The sequence below is a fragment of the Onychomys torridus genome, chromosome 5, assembly GCF_903995425.1.
Source record: "Onychomys torridus chromosome 5, mOncTor1.1, whole genome shotgun sequence".
Classification (NCBI taxonomy): domain Eukaryota; kingdom Metazoa; phylum Chordata; class Mammalia; order Rodentia; family Cricetidae; genus Onychomys; species Onychomys torridus.
The window spans coordinates 95,763,717-95,778,786 of record NC_050447.1 but is presented as its reverse complement, the minus strand read 5'-3'; the positions used below and the strand labels follow the sequence as shown (position 1 = coordinate 95,778,786).

The following is a 15,070-nucleotide window of genomic DNA, read 5'->3' as shown; positions in this document are numbered from 1 at the left end:
AAAATAAAGATTTGATATATGGACAAGAGGAAACTTGTGAAGAAATCCAAAGCCTGTCCTTCAGTTAGGAAATGCATATGCTTGAAAGCACTGCGTGCCTGAGAACATGGACTTTCAGTAATGAACACCGAAACATGTTATGCTCAGCACACTAACTTTCACAGAAAACAAAAAGAAAAGTGTCTTTTGAAACGCTTGTCAAACCTAACAAGTGACTTGCAAGGAAAAAGAAAACTAGATCAATATTAACCTTCTCATTTATTTTTCATTTTTAAAAATATTTTTTTATTTTTATTTTATGTGTATGAGTGTTTTGTTTTTATGTGCATATGTGCACCATGTATGTGCCTGGTTCCGAAGGGGGTCAGAAGAGGGCCTTGGACCCCTTGGAATTGGAGTTTACAGACTGTTGTGAGCTGCCTCACATAGGTGCTGAGAACCAAACCTGGTCCTCTGCAAGAGTAGCAAGTGGTCTTAACTGCTGAGCCATCTTTCCAGCCCCACATTAGACTTTTTAGTAAGAGTTTTGTGAAAATAAATTACATACCAAGGATTTTGGGGCATGTATTATGTATATGTGTGTGTATGTGTTGTTTGTACATGTGTGTGCACATGTGCGTGCACTCACACTGGTACACATATCTATGAGCATCCCTGGAAGCCAGAAGAGGACACTTGGTGTCCTGCTCTATCACTTTCCACTTTACTCCTTTGAGGCAGGGTTTTCCACCAATCTGGATGCCAGGCTGGTAGCCAGCAAGCTCTTGTGACCCTCCTGTCTCTGCATCTCCATTCTCACAGTCCTGGAGTCACAGGGGAGTGCAACATTTTATGTGTTTGCTAGGGGTTTGAACTGAGACTTGTAGCAAGTGTTCCTACCTACTGAGCTATCCCTGGAGACCTACAGTCAATGATTCATATCCACAAAAATTGTGGTTTTCAAATCTAAAGGTTGCAGACAGCCTGTTATCAACATTCAAGAATTCAGGGGCACTTCTCCCCAAGTCTGCTTCTTGAAGAATAAGCTTTAGAAGACAGTTCTACTATAGGGACATCCACAGGAGAGGTCTGGTGGCCATGAGTCACCAGTTGGTGACTGGATGGGTATTTGAAACAATGGCAATATGCTCAGATCATACAGGTCAATGCTTCCAAGAGGTAGGGAAATGGGCAAACTATGCACAAAACCAATCTTAACTGCTCTCAGTAAGTGTGAACTACACAAAGTAAGAACTAGGAACTATACTGAAACAGACACTATGGACTGTTAGTGTGTGGTAAGGGGCAGGCAAATGGGAACTTCCAGGCTATTTATTTCTATCCATCGCTTTGACAATTAGGACTTTAAAATAAAGAGACACCAACCAAGAAACAAAAGCGAGCAAGAAAAATACCTGTAGTTTGGGATTTGAGTTGGAAGTAGAACCATGAACTCATTAGATTTATGCTAAACACTGGACATGTAAGTGTCTATGCTTGTTTTTTTTTTATCCCTGTCCACAGAAGAGGCTGAGAAAGATTGACCATTAGTATAATTAGGATTCCCAAGCACCCAGGCTTTAGTCTTAATGTACAAATTCTCTCTCTCTCTCTCTCTCTCTCTCTCTCTCTCTCTCTCTCTCTCTCTCTCACACACACACACACACACACACACACACACACACACACACACACACACAAAACCAAAACAAACAAACAAACAAACAAAAAAACAAAAAAACTTCCTAGATTTCTAAGAAAAATGACTGATTTCAAGCTCCAGGAGTGTACAAGACACTGTTGGAATACCTGTCTCTTCCGGTTACTGAGAAAGCTGTCCCGGGTTGTCTGAGCTCATTGTCAACCTGGCTCTTCCAGTTATTGAGAAAGCTGTCCAGGGTTACCTGAGCTCATCATCAAATTGAAAAGGAGGTTCTGACCTTCTGGTCAAAGAAGGGGTTATTTGAGCTTCAACAAGATAATGATTGCAATTGACTGAAATCTCTCAGGTATGTTTAAATCATGACTTTGTAGCATTTTAAAGAAAATGATTACTTTGGAATGATAACTGAAAACCAATGAACTCTCTTAAAAACTGCTAAGTAAAGAATAAAGCATGTGTTTTGGTTTTTCAAACTGAACTAGGTACTATAGGAAAATATTAAAATAAGATAATGAGGGAATAGGTCAAATATACTTCAATTAATGAATGAAAAGTTGGAATATTCCAATGGTATACTGTAGCTGAAGTTTTCCTGGTCCTGCCTGGCCCGTGGTCAGGACAAATCTCTCCCACTAACATCCCTTAAGTAAACACACAGAGACTTATATTACTTATAAACTATATGGTTGTGGCAGGCTTCTTGCCTTCTGTTCTTATATCTTAAATTAATCCGTTTCTATAAATCTATACCTTGTCATGTGGCTTGTGGCTTACCAGTAACTTACATCTTGCTATACTCACTGTGGCAGCTGGAAGCATCTCTCTGCCTCGGCCCTCCTGTTCCCAGAATTCTCCTCTCTCTTTGTCCTGCCTATAATTCTTGCCTGGCTACTGGCCAATCAGCATTTTATTATCAATCAATCATAGCAATACCTTCACAGCATAGAGAACATCCCACAGTAGTATACCTCCCAAAAAGTTGAAGCGTCAACAGCTGCTAAAATTACAAAGAGGACAGAGGACAGAGAGGGAAGGAAGGAGGGACGGAGAGAGGGGAGGGAGGGAGAGGGAGGGAGGGAGAGAGAGAGAGAGAGAGAGAGAGGAGAGGGGGGGAGAGGAGAGAGAGAGAGAGAGAGAGAGAGAGAGAGAGAGAGAGAGAGAGAGAAGACCATGTATCATTTTGCCAAAGGAATCAAATTGGAGTGTCCAAGCTCTGGATCTAGGTTCCATTATGAGAAATCACAGAGCTTAAAAGAAACACGTTCAATTACACCACATGTATACAGGAAGTTAGGAAATCCCAGGTTGTGGGAAGTGTTACAAAGTTTAGACATTTTCTTTTGCAGGTGGATAAAAATGGGTTAAAGATTATATGGAGCACATGGATAGAACCTCTGAGGAGGCTAATGATCTGTTCTTTCTAAACTGAAGTCTTTACAGAGGGACTTGTCTTTCTTTTTTAAAATATTTATTTTCATTTTATGTGCATTGGTGTTTTGCCTGCACATATGTCTGTGTGGGTGTCAAGTCCCCAGAACTGGAGTTACAGACAATTATGAGTTGCTATGTGGATGCTGGGAATTGAACCCAGGTCCTCTGGAAGAGCAGTCAGTGCTCTTAACTACTGAGCCATCTCTCCAGACCTGAGGAGCTTATCTTTCAAAACTGGAAAACTATACATTCAATTTATGTGTTTTCTACACCTGTTCTGTTCTACCCAGAAATTGTTTTTGAAATTGCTAACAAAGTAACTACAATTTACTTATAAACCCATGTGAGTGAATATGTAAATATGAAATCCTGCAAAAACAATATTCATTAACTTCATTTTTCTTTCTAGGGAGTTGTTGGAAAACAGAACTGGGGCAGACAAAGCCAGAAGGTGTTTCCAGTTTATATGCTGTGATTTAATTTCACAGAAGACCTGATGTAAATGCATCAAGATCTTAACAACGATCCATCTGGGACATTATATGCACATGTGTATATACTATTCTCTCCAAATCTTTTTTTTTTTTTTGAGTTCTAAATATTTAATCCTTTAAATTCATGAACAATGTAATTCTCAGAAAATGACTTTTTGCTACTGTCGTGGGGTAGCATATAAATAGAAGATACAATCACCGTTAGGTTGGATACCATACTTAACAGAAAAAATAATGTCAGCCTTCTTGGTGAATTAGTTTTCACGAAGAGAAAGAAAATTTGACTCTCAAATACATAACTATTATGCACACAGAAAATAGAGTAAATATTTTCTTTCTGCTGAGTCTGAAAAACAAACCCAAAGCTGTCTAAAAGCACCCATCAGTTCCTTAGTTTTCAGGATGGGTGAAAAAGTTCAATGAGATCCAGATGAAATGAATAGCTTGAACTGTTTGGGAGGCACCCAGGCTGTGGGACTGGGACCTGTCCTTAGTGCATGAGCTGGCTGTTTGGAACCTGGGGCTTACACAGGGACACTTTGCTCAGCCTGGAAGGAGGGGACTGGAGCTGCCTGTACTGAATCCACCGGGTTTAAAAGAATCCCCAGGAGAGTCTTGGCCCTGGAGGACATGGGAATGGAGGGGAGGGCATGGGGGAAGGTGGGTGTGGGGACAGGAGTGGGGAGGACAGGGGAACCCATGGCTGATGTGTAAAATTAAAACACAAATATAATAATAATAAAAAAAGAAAAAAAAGAAAGGGTGTCTTTGATACCTTGCTATTTGGGATTTTGTGATCAGGAATCCTCCCAGCCTAACATCTGTATTAGTAGGACTGTGTGTATGTCTGTGAATGTTTGCATAAGTAAACAGAATTATTTATTGACTTCTTAGTATCTGAGGTGATTACCATCAGGTGGGAAAATCATTATTATTGTGACACAATGGTAATTGGCCATTCAACACTTTCTCCCTATATGGCCTTAGTGATGTCTGCTGTGATAGAGAATGTCCTACAGATACTACCTAGAGTGGACATTTGACTTCAGTCTCTCTAAACACCACAAGAATAGGAATCGAAGGAAAGCACAGGCTAATTCTGCCCCGGTCAGCCTCCTCTGGGTGCAAGCTCCCTCTTGGTGACTCATGGAGAAGACAAGTAGACACAGAGCATCAGGGCCCTTGCAGATTTACCTGGGAGGTAGTTGCACAGTCTCTCCATTGCCACCTGGACTGACGAGTTGTGGACTTCAGCCAGCTGTTCAATCACAGATACCACCACCACACACCCTGCAGGGAGCAGAAGAACATGTCAGCAGGTCACACTGGGCTGGAGGGGCTAGGGAAGAGAAGTAGAAAGACTGGGTCCTTAAAGACACCAACTGAAGCACAAAACTTCCCTTCCTTTCTCCCTTAAACATCTCCAGCAGACCTAAAAGCACTGGGATTTACAGTTCAATGAGGAGACTGCAGGATGAGGGCTCAGAAAATCTGGGGTTGTCAGAGTAGTTTCACACCTTTGAACTAATGTGACTTTGGGGAAGTAATTCATCTGGCTTACACCCTAGAGAAACTAAGAGGAAGAGATGATGTTTAAATGAGATAGGGTGAGGAGAGTTGTATACAATATGTATACTAGCTTCTCAAATAGTCACTTGCTCCTCTGCAATAGGTGTCTTTGTTATCTGTAGATCATTCCTATCCCACAAAATTGTGGCCTGTGACCTAAAGTCATTTTTCTAATTTTGAGCAGTAGGTGAGAAGACCTGGGAATGAGTTCCAGACTCAACATCTTCCCTTTTTAAGTTTTGGTTACCTTATGAAGCAGGAAATAAGATGCTTTCTACGGTGCAAGATGATGATTAACTGCAATGATGGTGCAACTGAGTGCGCCTTTAGAACACAACCTCCCGTGAAACATCTCAGGCTACAAAGCTCACAGTGAAAAGTGTGAACCAAGGGCTGGAGAGATGGCTCAGAGGTTAAGAGCACCGACTGCTCTTCCAGAGGTCCTGAGTTCAATTCCCAGCACCCACATGGTGGCTCACAACCATCTGTAATGAGATCTGGCAACCTCTTATGTATATACAATAAATAAATACATCTTTTTTTTAAAAAAAGGGAAGTGTGAACCGAATGTTATGAGTGTCCAGAAGAAAACTTGAGCACATTAGGAATATATTCTCTCCCTTACTTTGGTATAAGAGAAGTATGACTCCCCAAGGTTGCTAAGCTCTCATTTCTTGAAGGTTCTATTACTTGCCTCAATCTACCAAGCTGTTGGATGGGTACAAACATTCTCTTCCTATAGAAAAAGATACTCCTTCTTCATAGAAAAGTATTGTCTTGGCCCAAGATCTGTAAGTGTGTGAGTAGTTGCTAGACTTCATCCTCTTAGGAAAAGTGGTCATTTGTCAGATCGTTCCATATGAAGATGCTAACTAGAAGTGAGACCGAGAAAATCAGCAAGCAAGAGCCCTCAATTTATAGACCAATGTCATTAAAGCCAAATTCCCACCATGGTCCCTGGGAGAAGGTGAGCAATGCCATCGGGCATTTCTAGACAGAAAGAAATAAAACCTATATGAAAGGAGAGGATACCGTGAAGGAATGAGAGCTATCCACCTCTCTAGGTACTGAAGTGCCTGAGAGCTATTTGCTTACACTTGCTCTGTTTCCTCTGACTGGGGAGGTGGTGCTCACTAGACATGAGATACTGAGACCTGTGCAACTGCCATCTTGCTGAGCTGACAGCACCTACTTGTTGGTATGTTCAATAACATCAACCATTGAGTGACTGTATATTTTAATGAATTCACAACCCTCGAGGGCTTTCTTATATTGCCACAAATTTAGTAGCTGGTGCCAATTGACATTCTATGGCCTAAAAATCATTTTCATGTATATCTGTTCTGTTTTAAAAGTATAAAAACAATGCAATCTCACTTAAGTAAACAGTGAAGACATGAAACAGGATAGCAAGATAATAACCCACTCAACTTATCTGATATGACCAATTGCACTTAATTTTGTGTATATCAAGTATATTTTAAAACATTAAACTACAAATGGAAAATGACAAATTGTTTTGCTTCGGTGTAGTAAGAGGCTGCAGTGCAGTGGAAAAGGAAAAGACTGAATAAAACAAACACAAGGTTCAAATACTGGATCAGTCATGGGTAAGTGCTCTGACTTTGAATGGGCTGTCTACCTTTGAAAACTTCGTTCTTAGGGTTGGGGATTTAGCTCAGTGGTAGAGCGCTTGCCTAGCAAGCACAAGGCCCTGGGTTCGATCCTCAGCTCTGGGGTGGGGGAAGAAAGAACTTCATTCTTGAGTTTGGAGTGGACTCTACCTTCCTTAGCAGTGGAATGGGGTCTCCTCTCTTTGAATGACTGGCCCTATGCCTGGTTCATAAAATAGGGGCAAGGATTGTTTACTGGTTTGAAGTGAGCCTATTTAAGAGCTTGTCAGAAACAATCTGGTCACCAGTAAGGGTTTTCCTGGGAAAGGGTTACTGGCTACTTCTACAGCTGCTTCCTAGCTCCATTACCTTACTGGTCTGTTTCAATTCCCACTCTGGCCAACAGGTAGCTTCCTTTGAGCCAAATAGCAGATTCTATTGGAAACATGCATAATGTGCAGCTCCTAATCACACCAGCATGTGGTGAAGAGCAGCCTAAGAGACTGCTCTGAATCACTTCCAGAGGCAGCTCATCAGTGAGCTGCACTAATTGATGCCCAGGGTTGACTCAATGTGGGGTGAATATGGGAATCTGGAAGTGACATTAGAAGGTTGCTACATCACCAAGCAGAGATTCCATTGGGAATTGTGTTTATACTCAGCCTGTTGCTATTATGACTCCAGACAGCTTAAATACAAAGGAATACTATTATTATACCACATGTAATTTGCTATAGTTTTCATGAAAAATGTTTTCAGTCTGAACTCTTATGCAGATGCAAAGGAGCATGAGTGATTTTCATGACTGAAGTGAACTAGGAGTATTTAGAAGTTAGTTCTAGATCCACTGTGAGAGCAGGGTAGTATTTATCAAAAGAATAAGGCCACAATTCATCTTGACTTTACAGGATTTTCTTGTTAAAAATATGAAGATACAGGAGCATAAAAACATTTGTGAGTTGTCATGCTCCCTCTGTTTCCCTTAAGATGCCATTCTTTGAGATATTAAACCTTAAGAGGGATCAGAAATTAGCATGCTACTCCCCTCCAGTAAATCTGTATCCTGAAGTAAGCTCATTTAGTCCCAACTTTTCCTCAGAGGCTCAGGTTTTAGAAGCTGTTTTTCTTCTCCTTCTTTGCCAATCATCACTTCCAAGCCATTTGAAACCTTCCACAAAATCCTTTTGGAACTTTATCTTCTCTACCCAATCAGCATCCATATCACACTCTTCTCCCTTATTGGTGAAATTATTAAGGCCACTCCACGTAGTTAAAAGGGAGGTTTATTTTGTGGGGTAGCTTACAAATGAAGGGATAGGTTGCAGGGTCTGGGAAAAGTATGGCACAGTCTGGCGGTGTTCTCTGGAGAACTCTGCTCTGTGTCTACCTCCAGCGTCCAGCGTCCTGGAACCAAGAGAAACCTCTCCTCTTGATCCTGGGTCTTCAGCGTCCTCCCTCAGCCCTGCCTTGTAGGTGTGACCATTACCAAAGCCTCAATGGGTGTTGGAACTTCCAGGCCAAGGCTGGAATGACTACCCACTACACTCCCTTATCTCATAATTGCATCCAGACATCTCCCTTTTCTGTGACAGACACATTCTAGAACCCACTTAGGTACCCAAACCTACAGATGCTCAAGACCTTCCACCTATATACACCCTCCTAGATCCTACAAGTCACCTCATGGTTACTTATAACACCTAATATGATGTGCATAGTCTGCAAATAGTTATTATACTGTATTGCTCAGGAAATAATGAAAAGAGAAAAAATCTGTACGTGTTCAAGACAGACAACTACAACATATTTTGATCAGAGGTTGGTTGAATACATAGGTCTGGAAGCCATGAACATAAAGGACCCGCTGTACTGATGGCCTTGACTGGCACTAGATGCTGCTCTGATATTGACTTCCTGGAGAGCAGTCAGTCATGCTTTTTCTTCCACTCCAGCGACAGCACCATGTGTGAGTACCACACATGTTTCCTAAAAGAGTGAGCGAAGAAAACAAGCTTAGGAAACACACTACCCCTGCAGGGAGAGGGACTACCTCCCCAAGAAGATAGACATCAGAAACCTGAGTCAGGATATTAGTAGCTAGAGAAACTAGTTCACTGCTCCTCTTTTCTCCCAGTTGGGCAGACAGGGAGGGGACATGAGAAAACCTGCAAACAGTTTCTCCCAAATCAGAGGAGTCTCATGACATTGACAAGAAACTTGTTCTAGGCAAGAAAATGCTAGAACTTGATAGGCCTCAGGTAAACAGAATGATCCCTAGTAGTGTGATCCTTGTCTAAGGGGCATTCCCAATCCATTTCCCAAATTCCTAACAACTTGATGCTAATTAGCAGCCGAAGGACTAGGGAGTGGAGACTTTGCTGAGACCATGCAGAACAGAAGTGGGAAAGCATTATCAGCAGAGAAACAAGACCTACAGCCTGAAAGAGCATGGCAGACTTCTCCACGTTTCCCACAATATAATTAGTGACACATTTTCTTTCTCTTGCTTACTTAAAAATCATAGCTTGTTATAAATTAATAGCCCAATAGACCTGCGAGGATACAAGGTGGGGATGCCAAACATTCATTCAAATCAGCAGAAGCATTGGGGGAACATGAGACATAAAGGGTGCTTCTTGGAATTTGATTTTAAGAATGTTCATTCCAATGGCCCCATGGATTGGGATATCCCTTTCTTGAGAAATCCACTCCTACACTTATGTGCATTTGTTTTAAACCATGGCTTAAAGGGATGCATACAAAGTGCCCCAGGCTCTGTGGAGACCAGTCTGTTTCTTTGAAGTATGGGTACAGGCTTTCCTTTTGACTTTGACTCAAAGAAATCCCATCAAAGACTCGTGATGGTTGCAGTTCCTTAGCACTGCTGGCTAAAATTGGAAAATCATTAGGTAGATAAAAAGGAGCCAGGCCCCAGGGGTGGAGAGAGAAAAGATAAAGAATGAGAAATGCCAGTTGTCTGTGAATACCAGGCGAACCCTCCCACTTGCATTGCCTAGTGAAGAGTTAGGATCAAAAGGACCCCACAGATGTGCAGGTAATGGGGTTTGAAACACCGAACACCCTGGCTGGGAACAGCTTTGATGTAGGGCTCCATCTTCACCTCCCTCCAGTAGGTTGCACTCCCTTCCAGTTGAATTGTTAATTTATGGTCTGTGGAGAAATGTGTATTGCATTCTTCAGCAGCAAGAATGGAGGCATCCTCTAAGTCTAATAAGAGCTTTCCCTGCCTTGACAAGCTAACAACTGTTTTCCTGGGAGAGATGGGTGTGGAGTAATTCCCCCCATTACAGATTACTTGCTGGCCTCTAATAAAAGGCCTGGCTTTGTTCAAGTGTGTTTGTCCAACCTGGTGTTGAATTCAGAAATGAGGACCAGGAGAGCTATGTGTTTCACTCAGCGGTCACTATCTAAGACCTCATATATAGCAAATCTCTTTGTATCTGGAGTCTGAAAATAGTGTGTGTAATAAAGCAGACACCCCTGATATAGCGAGGAGAGAAGTAAACGGGTCTGATTATAACTACCTGCTGCAGGGATCCACTTCTGGCCAAGCACCTTAGGGGGGAGTCTGCGCACTGTGGCCTGGAATCCTGCCTGTGTGGTACATTAAAAATGCTGAGCAGCTCACCAGTTCTATTTCTCATAATGGGTGGAACTTATGTCACAGCCCTTTAAGTCTATCCTCGTAACTTGCTTTGGCAAACAGAATGTTCAGGGAGTGACAGTGGCTCGGAATAGAACCTGTACCTCAAGAGGTTTGGTGGCTGTCAGTGACATTTGACCTCTTGTAGGTTGCAGCCAAGAATGTGAGCTAACCTGCTTGAGGAAAATTAAGGCACCCCAGCCATAGGCCTGCCAACTACCAGTTGTATGAAAGAGGTCATTCTGGATCATTCATTCCTGCCATTTCCCCATCTACCAGGTGTGTATAGCTGCTCAGGTGGGCCCAGGGTCTTTCGGCTGCAGATATTCAATAGGACCTGGCCCACAGAATCCTGAACAAGTAAATGATCCCTGTGTGAGTGGGGGTGTTTGTGACACAGAGTTGCAGGGCTATAGTGATAGAGCTAATAGCGTGAACATGGTGCCTGCAGCAGGAACACATTTAACAAATGTTACTTCCCCTCTGCTGAGGCAGCCACAGGGGACAGACAGACAGACATACTTTTCATGAACACTTCTGGAGACCAAAGCTCAGAAATTTACCTGTGAAAAATGTGTGGCATTACCCACGTTTTCACTTTTCTGGGACTGAATTTACTTTTGTTGCAGGCATCTCTGTCTTTCTACATTTGGGTAGATTCTAAGGCTCTCGGTCCTAACCTAACTGCCACTTGGAATATTGCTTTTGATGAGAAAATACTCAGCAAGTTCTAAACTGCCTACTGGGCCAAGAACATTGGGAAGAAGAGAGCACCATATTTGGTAGTCACTGGTGAAAACAAGAGCTGGGGGCGAGCAGCAGTCAGGCGAGGCAAGAGAAGAAATTAGGCTGTGTTAAGAGCATAGGGGAATGCTATAACTTAGTCACAAATACATTAAAAGTGAGTCATGGGGCCGGAGGGATGGCTCAGTGGTTAAGAGCACTGGCTTCTCTTCCAAAGGACCCAGGTTCAATTCCTAGTACCCACACAGTAGCTCACAACTGTCGGTAATTCCTGTTCTAAGAGATCTGACACCCTCACACAGACATATATGCAGGCTAAACACCAATGCACATGAAATAAAAATAAGTAAATAAAAGGTAGGTTATTTAAAAGAAGGTGAGTTGTAAAGAAATGAAGTTAAGATACTCCATGCTATCAATCAATCCCCTTACTTATGTAACACATACTTATTAGCACCTGCAGGATGTGCTCAGAGGCTTGAGAATAGGTGAATGGGAGAAGTTTATGCATCTATGTTTATAAAATAACATTCTATTAACTTCTTTCTTTGTGATGTCTGATGGATTTGACATTGGGGCAAAATATAGCACAAATGATGTATTCTTTCCTCTTCTATGAAATTACACTTATTGGAATTATTTCCATCTTAATATTTTATGGAACTCACTAGTGAAACCATCCGGCTTTTGAGATTTCCTGCTCCTGTTTGACTACTGTCCCCTCAATGTATGCTCTCCCAAAGAGGTCAGTAAAATGATTTAAAGCCTGGGACTGAGAAAGAGGAGTGTGGCCCCAGGTGAGAATTCAGGGGCTGGGAGAAAGGAGAAGCGAAAGAGCTAGGCAGGCAGATGAGAGTTTCAGTTGTAGGGTAGAGTACATTTTATTGGGATTTAAAAATTGCTAGTGTAGATGTCAATTTAATTAGTTGCAAAGTATGTGATCTAGGACAGATTGTAAATATGACAGTAGAACTGTGAAACTAATCGCTCATATGGATATAAATAAACATGAACACCAGTGATTTGTTCTTACGCACATTCACTTTAAAAACACACAAGCAAGATTTTAACTCTATGTTGATAATTCTTTACCTTGAATTCTTTTCAATGACAACTCTATTTCAATTCTTCTTCCACTACATATTTTATACCAGTGTAATATACCTTAATGGTAAAAACTATTGATCACATTATTGTAATTTTTACATTAAATTTTTATTAAGTATGGTCTATTAAAATTTTAGATAGGGTTTCTATATTAATAAAGTTAACATATAAACAAAATATATTCCCAACATAAGAGAAAATATTGAATAATAAGGCAAAAATTTTTTAGAATTGTATAGCTTAATGAAATGGTTAGGTCTCCTAAATTAATAGTGATATCTATTAATGAATATCATATATCTATGCAGAGACAAAATTCAGCATAACTTTTGTTCCTGTGTTTTCATTTTTACACATGCAAGTGCTGAGAAAGGTATTTTCCTAAATAGATGGGAATAGTGATATTTTCATACAGAAACATAACTCAGTTCTTTGAACTTCCTCAGAGTTAAATACCAAAATTTTAGAATGAGTTATCATCAAAAAATTATTTGAAACGATCTATAACCTGACAACTTTGTTGTCTCTTATAGTTTATCTGAAAGAACTAAAAATCAACTGACTTGAAAAACAGTGCTGCTAGTGGAGTCTTTCACTTTTTTGGTTTTTGATGAATATACCTTCAAATTAACTAATGTTTACCTTTTAATTATATTTGCTATCATTTTACTTACACCTGTTGAAATAAAAAAAAAGGAAAGTGAATGTTTCTATTTTCCACTCATTTTTATTTGTATGACTTTCACAACTGCCTTTGTGTGTGTGGCATGGGGGTGGCAAGAATGGAAATCTTGCCTTACTCTTGATCTCGGAAGGAAACTATAGTTAAATCTGCAGTGAACAGTAGGGTTCTCATAAGTGTCCTTTATCAGGTTGGGGGAGTCCATTTCCTTTTTTTTTATAATTTGTTGAGATATCTTAACAGATGTTGTCAAATAATTCACATTTCTGCTGGGTTGATAATGTAACTATACCCTTTATTTTGCAAATTTCATGCGCTCCATCAACATTCAGATCATAAGTCAGTCATGCATTTCGAGCAAAGATGCCATTTGATCATGAAATATCATTTATTTAATTTTATATGTTGCTGAATTTATAATGTGGGTATTTTAAGAGATTTTTAAATCTATGTTTATGTAGTAATGTTCTGCTAACTTCTTTCATGTGGTATCTGTCTGGATTTAACACTAGAACAAAATATAACACAAACTGGGTTATAGTTCTTCCTCTTATTTTATGAAAAGAATTACATTTCATGGAAATTATTTTTATGGAACTTGCTAGTAAAAACAGCTTGCCTTGAGATTTCATAAACTTGGCCAACATGCCCTAAATGCATGTCCTTCTTGGAATTTGGTCGTCTATATGCCTTCTGTGGAAAAGAGGTGTTACTGTTGTAATTAGTGGAGATGAGGTCATGCTAGAATAGAACAGGCCCATAATCAATACAGTAAACATTCTCACAAGAAGAGGCAACCACACATCCAGAAGAGAAGGCAGGGGATACACAGCTGTAAGACAAAGAACAGGGTGACATATTGCAACCTCCGAAGCCAGGAGACAAGTATAGAGGACCTCAGACCTGCAACCTCAGAACTGGGAGAGAATCCATTCCTATAGTCGTAGTACACCTAACTGTGGTAGTTTTGTTTTGTTTTGATTGCAGCCCAAGAACACTAACATACTTCTAATTATTCATTTAATTTCTTGACTTGATATAGTTCTATCCAGGCCTTATAGTTCTTCTTAAGTCATTTTTCAGTGTTCTGGTCTTCTTTAATAATTTCCCACCATATCTTAATTCTTGACTTTCATGACACAAAATTGTCCATAACAGTCTATTATAATCATTTTAATTTATTTTGGGTATATAGTGGTGTTTAAAATTATGTTTACCCATTTTAAATGGTGAGTTCTTTTATGAGTTCATTGGTTTTGTTTATTTTCTCAGAGAACAGTATCTGGTTTTCATTAATACATTTGTTTTTTATTTTATTTTATTAATTTTAATTCTATTCTATTCTGATGTTTATTTTCTTAGTTTGGGTTTGAAATGTTGTTCTCTGGATTCTTGAGGTAGAATGCAGATTATTGACCTTAGATCTTTATTCTAAAGAAAGTTATATACTTTTCTTTAAATATGATTTAGCTGCCATCAGAATATAATAATATATGCAAAAAATATATATATATGCTAGACTTCTTCCATCCTGTTTTGGAAAGAAAATGTATTACTTTGCTTTCACATTTTCTCATTCTTGAATTTTAATTTGATAGATAACTGAATGATTTCAATCTTTTAAAATAAACTGATGCTTGTTTTACTGAATGACCTGTGCTTTAATCAAGGGAAAGCCCCAAACAATACCATTTGAAATAGCCTCAAAGCTACATTCCAGAATAAATCTAATCAAGGGAGTACAACAAAAACTTTTAAGCCACTGAAAGAAGAAATTGAAAAGCCTCCCATACTCATGGATTGGCAGGACAGATATGAAAACGGCCAGCCTACCAAAACCAATCTCCAGATTCAATGGAATTCTCTTCAAAATTCCAGTGTAGGTCTTCACAGACATTGAAAACATTACCTTAAACTTAATGTAGAAATAGAAAAGACCTAGGATAATCAAAACAATACTGAACAGCTATACACCAATGAAACAAAAATTATAGGAGATGTCACCAGTCCAGATTTCAAGTTATACTAGAATTATAGTGATGAAACCTGGATGGTACTAGTATAAAAAGAGACACATTGGTCAACTGAACAGGCTGAGGATGCATGTGTAAGCCCACAGTACTA

The 15,070-nt window shown here is 39.9% G+C and overlaps 1 protein-coding gene across 1 annotated transcript in view; it reads right to left on the bottom strand.

The window, feature by feature from the left end:
- Nucleotides 1-15,070, bottom strand: part of Aoah (acyloxyacyl hydrolase) — a 212,685-nt gene that overhangs the window by 178,740 nt on the left and 18,875 nt on the right. The window contains exon 2 of the mRNA XM_036188387.1: nucleotides 4,762-4,857. Coding sequence (XP_036044280.1) covers nucleotides 4,762-4,857 — 96 coding nt within the window. The remainder of the gene's footprint in view (nucleotides 1-4,761; nucleotides 4,858-15,070) is intronic.